This window comes from Ambystoma mexicanum, chromosome 11 (assembly GCF_040938575.1).
Source record: "Ambystoma mexicanum isolate Mex_15411 chromosome 11, UKY_AmexF1_1, whole genome shotgun sequence".
Taxonomy (NCBI): domain Eukaryota; kingdom Metazoa; phylum Chordata; class Amphibia; order Caudata; family Ambystomatidae; genus Ambystoma; species Ambystoma mexicanum.
This window is the reverse complement of record NC_090934.1, coordinates 379,250,267-379,265,869: the sequence shown is the minus strand read 5'-3', so window position 1 is coordinate 379,265,869 and position 15,603 is coordinate 379,250,267. Positions and strand designations below refer to the sequence as shown.

General features: G+C 44.1%; 1 protein-coding gene across 2 annotated transcripts in view; it reads left to right on the top strand.

Annotated features, from left to right (window-relative positions):
* The window catches only part of FNBP4 (formin binding protein 4), a 573,393-nt gene extending 558,082 nt beyond the window's left edge, over nt 1–15,311 (top strand). Inside the window, exon 18 of one of the 2 annotated variants that reach the window (XM_069623086.1) lies at nt 14,201–15,311. In XM_069623086.1, coding sequence (XP_069479187.1) covers nt 14,201–14,291 — 91 coding nt within the window. In that variant the 3' untranslated portion in view covers nt 14,292–15,311. The remainder of the gene's footprint in view (nt 1–14,200) is intronic. The other variant, XM_069623085.1, reaches the window with a different exon arrangement.
* The last annotated feature ends 292 nt before the right edge of the window (nt 15,312–15,603 follow it).

The window sequence follows — 15,603 nt, the reverse complement described above, 5'->3', positions numbered from 1 at the left end:
CTCTCTGGGATAAACTACTGCTTCCCAGAGAATGCTAAGTGAAATTGACTTTAATAATTCCAGATTCCTAGACCCAGCATGCACCTTTCAATGGAGTGGTGGAGGGGTTTACATAGTATCCCCTGTGTCTAAATACTCATGTAGCAGTCAAATGGTACACTTTCCTATTGAAGGCTGGTGGCAGTGGTTTTACAATGAACTACCATGATTTTTCCCGACCGTGAACACCAGTAGCTAAAAATTACAGGAGCCATGTTTTTCAAGATGGCGTCTGAGCCCCCTTTGTTTAAACTAGTCCCAGTCTTTTTTCGTCATGTCTTTTTGGAAAGGTCCTTCTAGAGTTTGTCTCTGCGCACCAAACCAGGTTTGGACCCTTTGTTCCTACGCCTTTGGCGGGCTTCAGGACTGAAGACCGCCTCTGACGCTCAAGTGTCTGGGGTGGGCAAGAAGTGAGGGAAACTCCCTGTGCTTAGTCTCCTCGGAGACCTAAATGCACTCTGGCGTGATTGGCTGGCTGACTGTCCACAGCCACTCTGCTGGATGAGTGGCAGCTAGGCTGGAATGAATGGGAGAAAAATGTTAAAAAGGCGAGTCTCTTGGATTGAAAGGCAGAGTAGACCACTGGAACGAAAGAACCGAAGACTAGCTAGAAGAGGACGGCTGCTGCAACTGCTGGACCGTTGGTTTGCCCGGTGAAGCCCTGCTGCAGGTCCGAATCGCCAAGTTCATCTTGACAGAGAAGCCCTCCCTTTGAGTTGGTGGGACCAATCACTCGTAAGCCACCTGGCTGGACAGCATTCTTGGAGCTGGTTGTAATTTCCTCAGAGTGCTGCAGGAAACCGAATAACCAGGGAGAAGGACGCCAGTTTGTGTGCTTGACAACAGCTACCGGAATCGAAGATTTGCCAGCTTTTTGGCTAGTCCCCGTGCAGTGCAGGAGTCCCCTGACGTCCTCCCTCTTGTCCCCACGACTGAGGCTCAGGAACAGCGAGATCTGCAGGAACTGCCAGGCACAGAAATCTACAGCTGCATCTTTTTCTTCAAAATAAGGTACTGTGAAAACCTGATGGAGAGAACTTACCTCTCACTGCGAAAGTGCGTGAAACTTTGGCAACTTGCAGGTCTAGTCAGCTTGTGACCTGACATATGAAACTTTCTTTTACGAACTACTTCTGAGAACCGTGGTAAAGACTTTTCCGTTTAACTACCAAGACCGTTTTTACCAATACAAGGCACTAGCCCATTGACGTTGTCCTACCTATTGCATTGAATCAACTCCTTTGGTGAACTCAAACTATTTGCATTGTTTAAGAGTAACTGTAATATTCATTTTATAATCTTAATTTTGCTCTTTAAAGTAGTTTAAATATCACAGAACCGAATAGTGTGAAGTACTATAGTATAGTTTTGTGTGGTATTGATTGCCTCCTTTTTAGTGAATGTTTTCTAACTGACTGTAATAATTAAGAAGTATTTATAACCATGAAACCTTGAGTATAAGTGTCTATCTGAATGCTTGTGATTGTAGACCTCTGTGTAACACCCTTACAAGCTCACATTCCCTCTTGAGATAAGCCTGGCTGCTCAGCTCGCTACTAAAAACTGTGGTACAGACTTCTTCCAAAGGTTGGCTTTGCTTACATCTGTAGTCAGTTGTGTGCAGTGGTCCCAGAGGGTACTGCATGCAAACTTTGCCTAACACTGATCGATGCTGCATCACAGCCCAGCCCTTGAGCCTCACGGCCTGGGGTCTTTAGCCCTAGAGATTGGCATACTGTTGCCAGAATGCAAGAACATCCTGGCAAAAGCTTCCTCTGCGCTGTCTTGTTACGGACACAAGTGGAAGCGCTTCACAGTGTGGTGCAGGACTTGAAAGATTACTCCTCTGTTTCACTGGCAAAGGGGGCCTGACTAACACCTCTATCAATGGACATCAGGCTGCCAAATCCCGTTACACCAGGGTACTGGTCAGCCCTCCCTTTGGTTGCACAGGCTTGCCAAGGAGTTTCTCAATGGCCTCCTTTGGACTTTTTCACCAGTGAATGCTCCTGCACAGGAGCTTAATGTGGTTTTGACTAAGCTCATGGGGCCCCATTTGAACCGATGCATCAAGCACCTTCGAAGTTTCTCTCATGGAAGACTGCTTTCCTACAGCCAGGCGGATCGGGGAGATCATGCCCTCTCCTGCAAGCGGCTGTACTTGTCCTTTCACTCTACACGGGTGGTGCCATTGATGCACCCCACCTTTATGCTGAAGGTTCTTTCAGAATTCCGTCTCAACAAGCCTTTGGTTCTGCCAGTCTTATCCCAGATCCCTTCTTCACCAGCAGAAAGGATGTTGCATTCGATGGGCTTTGCTTGTGCCCTGACATTTTATGTGGCATGCACAAAGTATTTTCAGAAGATGTCTCAACTTTGTGAATTTTTAATCTGTGACTCACAGGAAGTCCCTGTCTAAGGCTTTCATATCCAGGTGGCTCTCCGACTGTATCATGCACTCATCGTCTGGCCAAAATACCTCTTACAGGCAGCCTGAGAGCCCATTCCACCAGAGCCATCACAGCAATGACCACATTTCTCTCTGGTGTTCCCCTGCTCAACATTTGCAGGGCTGCATCGTGGAGGTCCAACCACACCATCACAAGATTTTACTGCATCGACGGGGACTCCAAGGAGGAGTCCTGGGTCGCCAATCGGTGCTACGCAACCTGTTTGAGGAAAGTCTGTTCCAGGTATAAGTGTATTGCTTCTGTTAAAGGAATGGTTTGGTCAAATTTTTATTGTCCCTACGGGTCGGCCATGTGTTTTTAAGTCGCTCGATTTTAGAAAAATTTCCTATGGACCTTACCCGAGTTTTCATCCATTAAACGCACGCGAAAACAGGCACCAGGGCGCTGCCATTTTGTGATAATCCTATCACTTGCCCCATCGCCATGGCTGACCTGCTTTTGCGGCACTAAATCATATCCCCAGCCCCTGAGCCTGACCTTATCAAAACATTCATATTCTGCGCCTCTCTCCGTGACGTTACTGTGCTGCGTAGGCAAACGTGCCCAGTCGTCTTCTACGCGACTTCACACAGAACCCGGAAACCAACACAGATCAACTCAACACAGCGCGCTACAATTCGGAATATGAAACTTTACTTTATAAAATCAAACAGCAATACGGTACATTTGGTAAAGTACATTTATTTGACATTAAATGTTTATAGAATATTCAGCAATTGGCATATTAAATCGGAATAAAATATTTTTTTCTTTTCTCTCGATCCGCAAATCCTCTAGTTTATCGTGAGTCACGCGCCGTTCCTTTATGGTACACAGGGTGTTGGTTTTCGTTAAAAGAAGCACTTTGGTCGCACGGTGAACCGCAAGGCTGTTCCATCAACTAGGCACTAGGCCACCGTAAAGGTTGATATGTTGCTTCTAGCCGCTAGTACTGTGTAAGGGCATATGGGCCCTTGGCGATCATCCCATAAAATTGTCAACATTGTGCAGTTGTTTACAAGAAGCTGCAGCTGGCATTTTTAAAAAATCTGTCAGCAGGGGTCTGGAATAGGTGGCAGTAGCAGTACGGTAGGATGTACCTTTTTAGAAAACATAATTGAAATTAGTCTCACCAGCTGATCTTTATTACTATTATTAATTTTATTTATTACGGCCAAGCTCAAATTATTTGCTTGCGAGGATAGTGCAAAGGAGTATGTTCGGCTCTAAAAGCAATGCGAAAACTAACTAAATAAATCGAGGTTAACACACAATGTAATGATTTTTTAGCGTTGAACCACTGAGAAACGACGGTCTACATGCGTGTCGAATGGGCACATGCATGCCCATGTGCCCGGTAGAAAGACGATCCCACAAATGTTTTACTTGCTCTTCATTCATTCTTCATTCCGGTATAAAAGCGTCTATAGAGTTACTTGCATTAAATTTGCCATTTCCATTGTGTTTGCGTAATGCAGTCCGTGAACCCCACTGTGTTCGTGCCAACGATTTTTCATATACTGAACTAACATGAAACTTAGTCTAGTTTCAGAATTTTCAGCCTTATCGGCTCTTAAGTTATTGCACCCCTCCTTCAAATGAAGTCCTTTCGGCTTGGTCCCTGTCTCTCAAGGTCAAAAAACAATAGAACCTTATACTGCCAGAGCGAGTCGCGGGCCTCTTCAGCCCGCGAGCAAAAAATCAAAGCTGCGGACCTTCACTCTGCATGAGCATACATTCTTTCTTTGCAACATCCCGTGTAAAGCCATCTGTGAGAACTTGAATTTTCGACTCCATCTTTGTACTAGGCCTCAATGTGCAAATGCGAACTGGCTTCTCTCCCATCTGCAACGCCTCGCTTGGCGCGTTCTATGGCCCCCAATTTTGTCCTCGTCCGCGAGCTTTGCAGCCCTCGAGAACCATAAGTATGGAGACATTGACTTTTTGGGGGAAGGTCAGGGAAAGTATAAAGTACCCGAGGAGTTGAGTTGAAAGTGAGATTCATTGTTTTGTTATTTGCAATGCGCAAGCCTCCCCTCGGTTAACAGTGCGCAGCATTTACATGAGATTGCGAAACTTAGTTACAGTAACAAAAATATATACATACACAATCACAAGGTCAGCGATATGAGGTGAATAGGGAGAGAAGTCAAAGATGACGCTCATGTTGTTTGCCACCTAGGATGGTGAAGAGGAGGGTTTAGGGTTAGCATACTTTGTATGTACACTGTACAATAACATTATTTTCAAAAAGACAATCAGATTACAATGATTTAAACCGGGATTTGTACTTCTCAACGAGCTCTGCTTTGGGTGGACTTGACACAGTGGCATTGTTTGGTGGCAATGTATCATTGCTGTGCCTAGAAACGCTTAAAATTCCATATCTGTGCTTCTCTAGTACAGTAACAATAAGGCCTTTAACAAAGTCGAACTCCATTTCCTCATATACTGGTTTCACCACCCATTTCTTACTACTTTTTGCAAAGGCCATAGTGTAGCGAGGCATCCCTACATTTCCCGTATTCCTAGATTGTTCACGGCACACATTCTCGTTATGGGCCAAGACCGCTAGTACAGTCCTATGTTTCATGCCCTTTATGCCGAAATGCAATCGCTTTGGCCTGTACTTTAGGCACATATTGTGGAACACCTCCAAACCTCCTGTGTTATAGAATTTTGTCAGTCCCCTCAAATCTCTTGATAGAGTTTTATCAAAAACAATCTTCTCAATGGCTTTGTGTGTAGGTGAAGATGGAATCAACCACTTCTTCTTCCGTGCCTCCTCTGTGGACAAAGGGCCATGTTCACATTGGTGGAAATGTTGGTTTTCTGTCCAGCGGTGAACGTTGGTACCGTGGTGAATCAGTGACCGCCATTTTTCAAGTAGGATTTCCACTGACCCTTCACAAGTTTTGGAGCTCCACCAAAGATGGTTGCTGATAGACTGGGACCACTGTGAAATACTTTCCAAACCTTTTTTTCCCCTTTCAGCTGAGATTTTCTTATTGATTGATTTAGCAAGATGCCATACGCCAAATTGATGTTAAATATGTGGGAACTGCTCTCTCATTGTCTTGGCTATTGAAACGTGTCTGTCTGTGGCTGAGGTCGATGTGCATTCCCCTCGATTGTAGATATTCCAATGATTTTATAAATCCTAGTTTCACCATGGCCACTGAGGATTTACATTGGGACATCTGCACGACCACCAAACTCACCATTTTCTTACTATTTATGTCCTGAAAGTGGTAGGTGCAGTACTTTGCAGAAAATCCAGGGCTGTCGCACTGTCCATCGCCAGCTAGCCTGAATAGTTTGCCTTCGAATGTACTTTCTAGAGACAATTGTTCAATTTTCCAAGCATCACTAATGGCTGGAAATAGATAATCATGTTGGAATTTGTAGTACTGCGTTTTAGAAATGAAATGGAGTCCCACAAACTGAAAGACTCTAACTTTCTAAAGCTGGACCCACTAAAAAGTGAGGCAGCTGCACACAGTAGATTGCCTGCTGGCAGTTTCCACAGCATCATTTGTGCAGACCATGAGAACGTATGATTTAATCTACAGGCGGCATGTATTTTGACGTTACTGCCTTGTTTTTGACGAGTCACATGAATCAATGGCTTCCCACATACTTTCCCTCTAACTGCCCACATTTCAGCATACATTTAATATCCATCAAACAACTGTCGAATACTATGTATTTGCCCTCTTTCATTAGACTGTCATCCGGCGTCAAAGTTGTTTCGGGCTGTATCGTTGAGGACATCACCACAATTGAAAGAAATATCGCCGATATCAAGTTCTGATGCATCGGTGAATACTGCTGCTGGTTCATTCTGTCATTTCAACATCTGTTACTTCAACAATGATAGGAGAACACAACAATGTCGACGGCTTTTTGGGTGGCATTTTTTTTGGCGGGTGTAGATTGTGTGAATTGGTTTGCAACTACTTCAGAGCTATCTTTAATACATTCTGTATCATCATCTTGTGGTGGTACGGTCGCACTGTAGCAATGGTCCAATAAAACTTTACTGGATTCTCCGGACACAGTCAATTCATGTTCTGGCCATTGGACATAAGCATCTCGAGTCAACACGCCTCGTCTGAATTAATAGTTCCTCCATAGTGTAAATGGTCTGGCAAGCAACAACTCTCATTTGCTTCACTGTCTGTGTATGTATAGTTCGTACACCCACGGGTAACTAGAGGACAGTTTGGAAAAGGGTTGTTCAGTTTAAACACAAGATAAAGTATAGTACAATTGACGGGGAAAAAACATAATATAGTCCCCAGCACAAAACAATTTCTAAAATTATGAACTTTTTGTAACTAACCTTATTTTTGTTTCTTTTCTTTGCAACTTTCTTGACTCGAACTTCAACATATGCACGCTGTTGCTCCGATCCGTTTCTGCATGTCATCCCTTCCTCTTGCGCTGCAACAACTATATTTTCTGGATCCACATAGACAGCACGGAATGACGCTCCATCGACTCCCTGAAACATAGTACTTCCATTACTATATCACAATATTGAAAACATAAAAGACACGTGTGGACGACCACACAGGTACATCTCAACGAATTAAAGATTGTGTAGAACAATCAAACGACAAGTATTCAAGCTGATGATCTAGTTCGATGGAACTGTCAGTATCCATACCTCTGGCTCCGCATAGACTGCCATGAATGATTGTATTGGAGAGGGCGCCTCAGCAACTCCCTGAAACACAGTACTTGCATTAGTATGGTTTTCAATATTGTAAACATAACACACACTTGGGGTCAACAGCACAGGTACATATAAAGAGATCACCACAAATGATGCATTGTCTAAAGGAATCGAGGAATATCTAAATATGATCAGATTTAATCTACTTATTTCTCCGATTTATTTACATCTCCATCATCTAAATGGGATGTTGTGATTGTAGTGGAAGCTCCGTCTCCCTGAAACACAGTACTTGCGTTAATAGGGAAGAAAGTATAGCAAATGGAATCGCGTTATATGATCACGCTTGATGGAGCTGTCAGTATCCATACCTCGTGCTGCAGAAGAATATCTAAGGATGTTGTAAATGTAGTGCGCACTTCCAAAAGCTGTTGCGCCGATTCGTATACGCATGGTCCCGCTTCCACTTCCCCTGGAATTACATGAATGTCAGGCTCCGCATCAAGTGCAGGGGTTGACGCTCCAACTGCCTGAAACATAGAACTTGCATTAGTAAGGATTACAATATTGAAAACATAACACACACTTGGGGTTGACCGCACAGGTACATATCAATGGCTAACCACAAATGAAACATTGTGTAGAACAATGAAACAAGTATTCCAGCTCTGATGATTTAGTTTGATGGAGTTGTCAGTATCCATACCGCATGCTGCTGAAGAACATCTAGGGATGTTGTCAATGTGGTGGACGCTTCAGCATCTCCCTGAAAGACAGTACTTGCATTAGTATGGATAACACTACTTATAACTGAAAACAAACACCAGTGGACGATAACTAAGATGTAGATCAATTGGAAAGCACTAAGCAAACATTCGGTAAAATAATTACACGATACATAAAAACTATTACTTGACATGGATAAAACAAGTCTGTAGCGGAATAGCCAAGTAATTTTACCTGATACGCGCTAGAAGTGGTTGATAACTGCGAGCACATCACGGGTGTAGAATGGGATAGTCAAGCAGTTGTAAAGATAAATTGTTTGATAATGAAATGCCAATATTAAAAATTGCCATGTAAGGCGACGGAATACTTGAGAGTAATGCTATTGAAAATGCGCAATATAGCACAGTTCGCTGTGCCCATATATAGATTTTGTTTGTTGGTTATGAAATCTAAAAAGAATATATTGATAAATGTCATTATTCAAAAAGTTAGACACTCATAGCAATGTCAAAAGTATTAGAAGGGACACAACACCTAAATATCAATTAATCCATTCAGCTACCTACACACTACCACAAGGCCTAAAGCTAAATCCGGACACTTGACTCACCAGTCACGTAATGTGGACGAATAGAGTGGGAATAGCGTTTGCAAGCAATTTTCGTGTCGTTCGCCGTTTATTCTTCTTTGTGACCCAAGATGTGGCGTACATGTTCGAGGAAAAGTGCCGGCTGCAGATGCAGTATCGATCACCCCTCTTGTCCTCGAAGACTTGTTGGACTCTACTTTCCAGCACAACCAGTGGATATCCGCAATGTCTGACCCATTCTCTTATTCGATCAACAGTTTTTGGGAATACATGCGTTGTAGTGCCTTCAGATTTAGCATGGGTCTTCGAAGGGCAACCGCTAATCGAACAGGCAGGCATTGTTGAAAATTCTGAAAAGTAAATATCGACATTCTACAATCTTGAGAATAAAAATGTGATACAAAAGTAAATGAACCATACAATGTTCAATGCATGGTTTGTTTTGTTTGCCGAAACTATACCAGTTCATCATGTGCGGCTTAGTATTTGAATAAGTTGCACAAATGTATAAATGATGTGACTAAACTCTGAACATGTGACTCGTCCCTTGGATGTCCTGTCTTGCACGAGAAGGAAACATGCTTGCATTATAGACTGGACTCCCGAAGGATGCAATTCGATAAAAATTGACACAGATGAAAATAAATAGATCTATTGATAACATAACAATTGAAACTCAAGTCAATATCAATGAGACCAATGAACATAGCAATATTGAGTACTCTATTCGCAAATAGAAATTTAAAAATCAACGAAATATGACTAGGATACATGGCCTTATCTTGACCAACAAACAGTTGGATTCAGCAAGCCGAGCAGTATGTTGCAGGAGAACAGGTAGATGGCCACAGGTAGCAAACTGACGAGTTTGCTCGAAGCGGTCACAGAAGTTCACGGATAGCACGGTGAGGAGCAGATTAGCATAGATCTCAGTGGTTCTCAGGTAGCACGTTCAGGAGTTGACTTGCAAAACACAAAGATGTTCTCATGAGACATATCGTGGTTTATAAAGTATTAGAAACAGGGGTGTGTTTGTGAAAGAATGACATGTGTATTTCGTGGTATTATGTGGTTTGCCAGGGGCCGGCCAGCATGAGGGGCGGGGTCCTGGAGACACAGGGTCTGAGGAGGCCATGTGAGCGATGGCCCCTGGGCGTGGAATACCTTTTGAAGTGTACATGGTGTTTGGCACCTTGGCAGTTATCGCCACTGACGGCACACCATGGCAGCGTTCATCCCTGGGTGCGAACTGCCTTTGATGGGGGCGGGGGGGGGTGGATGGGCCGGTGGGCGTGCAGACAAGGCACAGGAAGACTGCTGAATGGAGACACACTTATGTGCATTGCAGGGGGGGCGGCCAGCTTCAGGGGAGGCCTTCCTGGAGACACGGGGTCTGAGGCGGCCATGTGAGCGATTTGCCCTGGGCGTGGAATACCTTTTGAAGTGTTCATGGTGTTTGGCACCTTGGCCGTTACCACCCCTGACAGCACACCATGGCAGCGCTCATTCCCGGGTGCAAACTGCCTTTGATGGGGGGGGCGGGGAGTGGATGGGCCGGAGACTCTTGAATGGAGACACACTTGATTCATTTAAAAAATCGAAACAACCGTTGTTAAAATGTGGTGTTTTATTTTGTTTCTTATTTTGATGGCACACAAATACCAAACTTTACACATGGTACAGGTCAGGTTGCAGCACAGCAAGAGAAAATCCCCTGTACTGACCGCTGTCACTGGGGAATGTTTGTCTTATGGCACGAACAGCACAGGCGGGTATTACTCTTCGAACGCGGTGTCCAAGCCTCCTGTGAAGCGACCATGTAAAGGAACGATAGGCCACCAGCCTGTACCACCTGTGAAAAGGAATGATACAAACTGTTTTTAAATGACCAAGATAAGTTTATTAAACGTTTGTTGTCAATGACAATTCTTGTAACTAATGGCATTCTGCTTGGACAAATGCTATCTAGACACTGCACACTGTTGAACGACTTTCATGCGTTAAAATGATATGTAGATGTAATTTTTTATATAGAAGACGACCATGAAATAGTAGTGGCATCAAAACCAGAGAATACTTATTCGTTACTCGGATTACGAGGACGAACAGTTGCGCGAAGTTCGTGCATAAGCACCCTCATTATCCTCAACACGGACCGTGTGAGGCAGGCTGCCCTGAAGTCTGGCAGCTCGGTGATGCATTGCGGCCGTGGATAACCTTGCGAAATGTAGGCCACGCATCCCGAGTTTTCACAGCAGCAGCAGTTCTCGTTCTCTGTTGGCAGCAGCTCGCACCGATTGCATGTGCACCAGGTGGAAACACTGTCCATGCGACTAGGTCCGGTCTCGTCATCCGTTGATTCGTCCTGCCAACTGCCGTCCGAAGCCCCATCGTTTTCCATGTTTCCCTTTCCAGTAGTTCCTCCTCGGTATACTCGGGCTCGTACATGTAGGGCATTATTGTAGCCATTGTGTGGTAAACAAACTAAAATAATTTATAGCGATGGCACAGGTGTTCACAAGGGCTACAAGCGGCAAAGGTAGCTGACCAGAGCACAAAAACGAGTCACAGAATACTCAAAGTAACACAGAGGAATGGAATCGAAAATATGCTGCTGTGTTGTGAAACGGTCTGTTTGTACTTATTGAGGAAAGCGGCGTCCTGCCATTTCCATGGCGACACGTCATTGGCTGAATCGCAGCGATTTGTTGATACAAGACGTGCTTTGGCGTTGTGACATGGGCGGTACGCGTCTGCTGATGAAAGGCTCAGAGGCGGGGGATATGTTTAGTGCCGCAAAAGCAGGTCAGCCAGGGCGATGGGGCAAGTGATAGGATTATCACAAAATGGCACGTCCTGGTGCCTGTTTTCGCGTGCGTTTAATGGACGAAAACTTGGGTAAGGTCCATAGGAAATTTTTCTAAAATCGAGCGACTTGGGCTTAAAAACACATGGGCGACCTGTAGGGACAATAAACATTTCTGACCAAACCATTCCTTTAAGCCTTGCCACCTCCCGTGGTTGTGCATATGTACTACTGTGTAATCATATTCATGAGTTTGTGAATCCATGCCAGACTCCATGCTGGAGAAGGAACAAGTTACTTACCTGTAACTCCTGTTCTCCAGCATGGGCCTGGCATGTATTCACATGTGAACCCTCCCTCCCCTCTGTGGTTCTACTTGGGTCATACTGCCACGTTATGTGCTGTAGCATATCTGAAGATGGCCACCAGGGGTGGAGCTTAGGGATATGACCTGCTTTTTCTTTTTTACCTAGGAGTCCCAACCTGACTGGGAATATTCATGAGCATGTGCATCAATGCAGACCCTTGCTGAAGAAACAGGAGCTACAGGAAAGTAACTTGTTCTTTATCACAATACTAGACTTTGGCAAACTTTGTTTAAAGGTAAATAAAAATACTATAGTATATGTATATGACTCGGTTAGGTAACCCAAACACTAGTTTAAGACAGCAAGCTGTTATTCAAACGCATGAATTCACCAAGGTACAGAGAACAGATGTTAAGCTCATATCAATAAGCATAGGTTTTATAATTATAAGGCATCCAGACTTGTATACTAAAACCTCAGAAGTCCAACCTTAGCCTATACCAAGTTGCTAGTCTTTGGTGTGTCACAAAAGGTTCCTGCCGGCAGAGGTTAGTAGTCCAGGAGGGCCCACTCAGCTAGTTCAGGAAAAGTACTATAGTCGATGCATAGAAAATGCAACATGTTAAAAAGGAATTTAAGGGTCTTAGTTGGTTTCCAGTGAGAGAAGCAATAGCTACACCCCCTGAGGTTCCCAAGGATGACCCACAGAATTACTGACACAGGCGCTACTGCCCTGGACCAGCCCCGGATAGCGCTAAGATAAGCCGGACTTATTGCCCAATGCAAACCCAGTGGGAAGGGGGCAGTTCACAAGATGATTTATTTTTCAGGCCCCCCAAAAGTTAGAACTGGGCAAGGCGTGGCTCACTGTCGCCGTGTCTTGGATTGAAGGTGGAGCACCGCTGGTCGTCTATGTTTGGACGCCCACATTCAGTCCCATGATGAAGAGACCCTCAGATCTTCACTGATGCATGTCCTACATTGACCGTGGATGCAGTCAGGATGCACTCAGCAAATCAACTGCAGAACTTCAGTCTTGCAGCAGGTACATCCCCTTGTGGAGGGCAGTCACATCACAAGCCTCTGGAGAAATGTGGATTGGGGCAGGCAGCCCCCTTCCACTTCCTGCCAGTGCACACACAAAGGAGAGCCTTTGCAGGTTTTTTACAAGAAGCCCCCAAATGTGCAACTATAAAGGAGGCCCTATCCCACATGGCAAGGGAGGATGATCAACAAAGTATAGGCCACCTTGAACAGGAGAGACAAGTAGAGGCCATTTTGAGTATATGGTCCTATGCAGTGCTGTATTGCAACTAAAAAGGCATTCTGAGATAATACGCCCAGGAAAAAAGTGACTCTAATGACCAGGGTCGGACTGGGCCATAACATTCTTGGGCACCAATTAAATAGTTGCCCACAGTTGCAAATGGCTATTCATTCCTTTTGCGACACGGTTTGAATAGTAACCAAGGGTTTTTTGTTGATAAAGTGTGATCAAAATTGTGCATTTTAAAGAATATTTATTCAGCAACACTGGTCAAAACTACTAGACGGAGAGTGAATTAACTCATCAAACTGGCCCAAATTGGCCAAAAAAGTGGCACACTTTGACCCAAAAAACAGGCCCCCACCAGCATTTAGTTTTTGGTTTGACAATGGGCCTATTGCCCAATAGGCCATTCCAAGCCTGCTAATGACTGCCACCAGCCTGCTTAGAGGATGCCTGGAAAGTAGAAAAAAGGACAATTGGAACAAAGAGAAGAGGGACACAGTATCCCCACAGAACTCCATGTAATATTGGTTGTGCTGCAGAGGTAAACACCAGTTATAGATGACCACTCCGAGGTTGAAGGACTAACCATTGAATCCAAAACATTGCAAAAGGGACCTTATGGGTCCCTGGTAGCACACTGTATAAGGTAGGGGTGCTGCCATAGGCAATCAAGGGAGCCAAAACAAAGCAGAGTTGTTTCCCCCTGACCGCTCCCCCTGTCACCATCCCCACTGAAGCTTAGGAAAAGGGTCCAGTGTCCCCAGAACAAAAGGAAGTGCAGGAGGTGAGGGAAAACAGTCTTAACGTTTTAAAGTCAATGAAATCCCAGTTAATCCAGCAGTAGTACTGGGAGGCTCAGGACAGAGCATAAGGTTTTCAAAACGAAAATCTCTCTTCACAGAAACAAACTAGGAAAGCTTTTTACACTCTTCCGTTCGGTGAATAATCTGAGTTTGGGAAAATTGCAATGACTGAGAAACACTGCGCAGGGATGATGCTTCTGTAACTGTTCTCAAACAATCCCCAGCTGGGAGGCCCCAGATTCACCTCCCTGGCTCATTGAATGGCCCTGTTAAATTTTTAATTTACTTCAATGATGTTCCAGGTAAGATTTTAACAATGCTACTACACTCTATCAATGTCTAGTGAATCAAGTTTTCCCTTCTTTTTACTCTGGAGGTTTGTTTAAAGGGAGTTGCATGCGCTCACAGCACAAAGTATATAGTTGTTTAATGAAATGTTGCACTAACATGCTGACTCATGGCGTACTACCAACTTGGTGGTTGAAGAGCAAGATTTTCAAATTAATTTCTTTCTCTTTTCAGCGGATTGGCAGAGAAAAATGCTAATTTTGAAGCTATCCCCACAGATTGGAGGAGTAGAATCAAGAGGAAGAAAATGGCCTCAAGCACATGAGATTTTCTTTTTTACACTTGTACAGTTTATATTATTTTTATCAATGTTTGTTGCCAGAGAAACTGTAAATGTTTGTTTTCATAAATATTCCGAACAGATGCTCCTTTCACACCTCACTTGGTGGTGGTTCTTTTCTTTGACCAAGTCATGCCAAAACATCAGCAACAAAACTGCCAACTCTCCCAGAGATATTTCCTACACATCGAAAGCCCTTCCTGTTGCAATAGGGTTACCTTATAACCAAGAGAGCGCTGAAGTGAATACAGCTGGTATTCTTTTCGATTCTGGGTGGGTCATGAGCCCTTTACAGCTGATTTTCTCTTCAAAGTCCAATGAGCTCTGTATTTTGTTACTCTTGACACATCACATGCCGATGCACCTTCTCTTTATATCAAGATTATCCTATCCGTTGTGCTATGAATTCTCGATTTTCCTTGTTTACAAACTCTCCTGGTGGGTTTTGAAACTTTTTTCTATAGTCCACCTATTCAACAGAGTATTGTAGTTGGTTAGAGTGAAAATGTTGGCAACCCCGATATTCAGGTATTTATTGAAGATGCTTTAGAGCATGACTGGAGTCTGTCTACCTGTAAGGACCGTCCTGCTTGGTACCAAACTTTATGATCATTCAAACCCAGACACTGGTCTACTCTCCACAACACTGTGCCCTGCAAGGTACATGTGAAACTTGCAGTGGGCCCTGTCCATCTGTTGTCCAAATTCTAGAATTATCGGCAATTGCTTTGTTTTTTAAAGCTCTGAGTGATACCTCAATCTGATTTAGCCCATAGATCCACCCCAAAAAAGCTTCACCACCACCAGTGATCAGTGCTTCTTGTTTTGAGGTTCAGGCCTGGAAGAGCAACATTTGCCCGTGGTCTTTGACTGATGTCTCAATTCTTTGTTTGGGATTCACCTGGCAAACTCGAGAACTAACAAACTGCTAAGTGGTTTGTACTTCTCCAGTTTTGACTTCTATGTAAATTTGTACATATTCACTAATAAAATCTTTTTTACTTATTTGTTTGCTCTTGTGTCTTTGACAAGTTTACTTGATTATCTGTTGTGTAAATGTGGCAGTAAGCAATGTAATATTAGGTTGTAAATGTCCATTGGGGCATACATCAATGTCCTCTCTCTCCCCCTCTGTCATGACTGGTCTTTTATTTTGCACTGCCAGGTCTGCTATCTCCACCAGAGGTGTTGGATTCGGTAGGCCCTCTGCTAACCCCTGGTTTCCAGCGCGGGGACATCTTAAGGTGGACGTCGGTGGTATGCCACAACAAGCATACCATAGGATGCTGAAGTATCA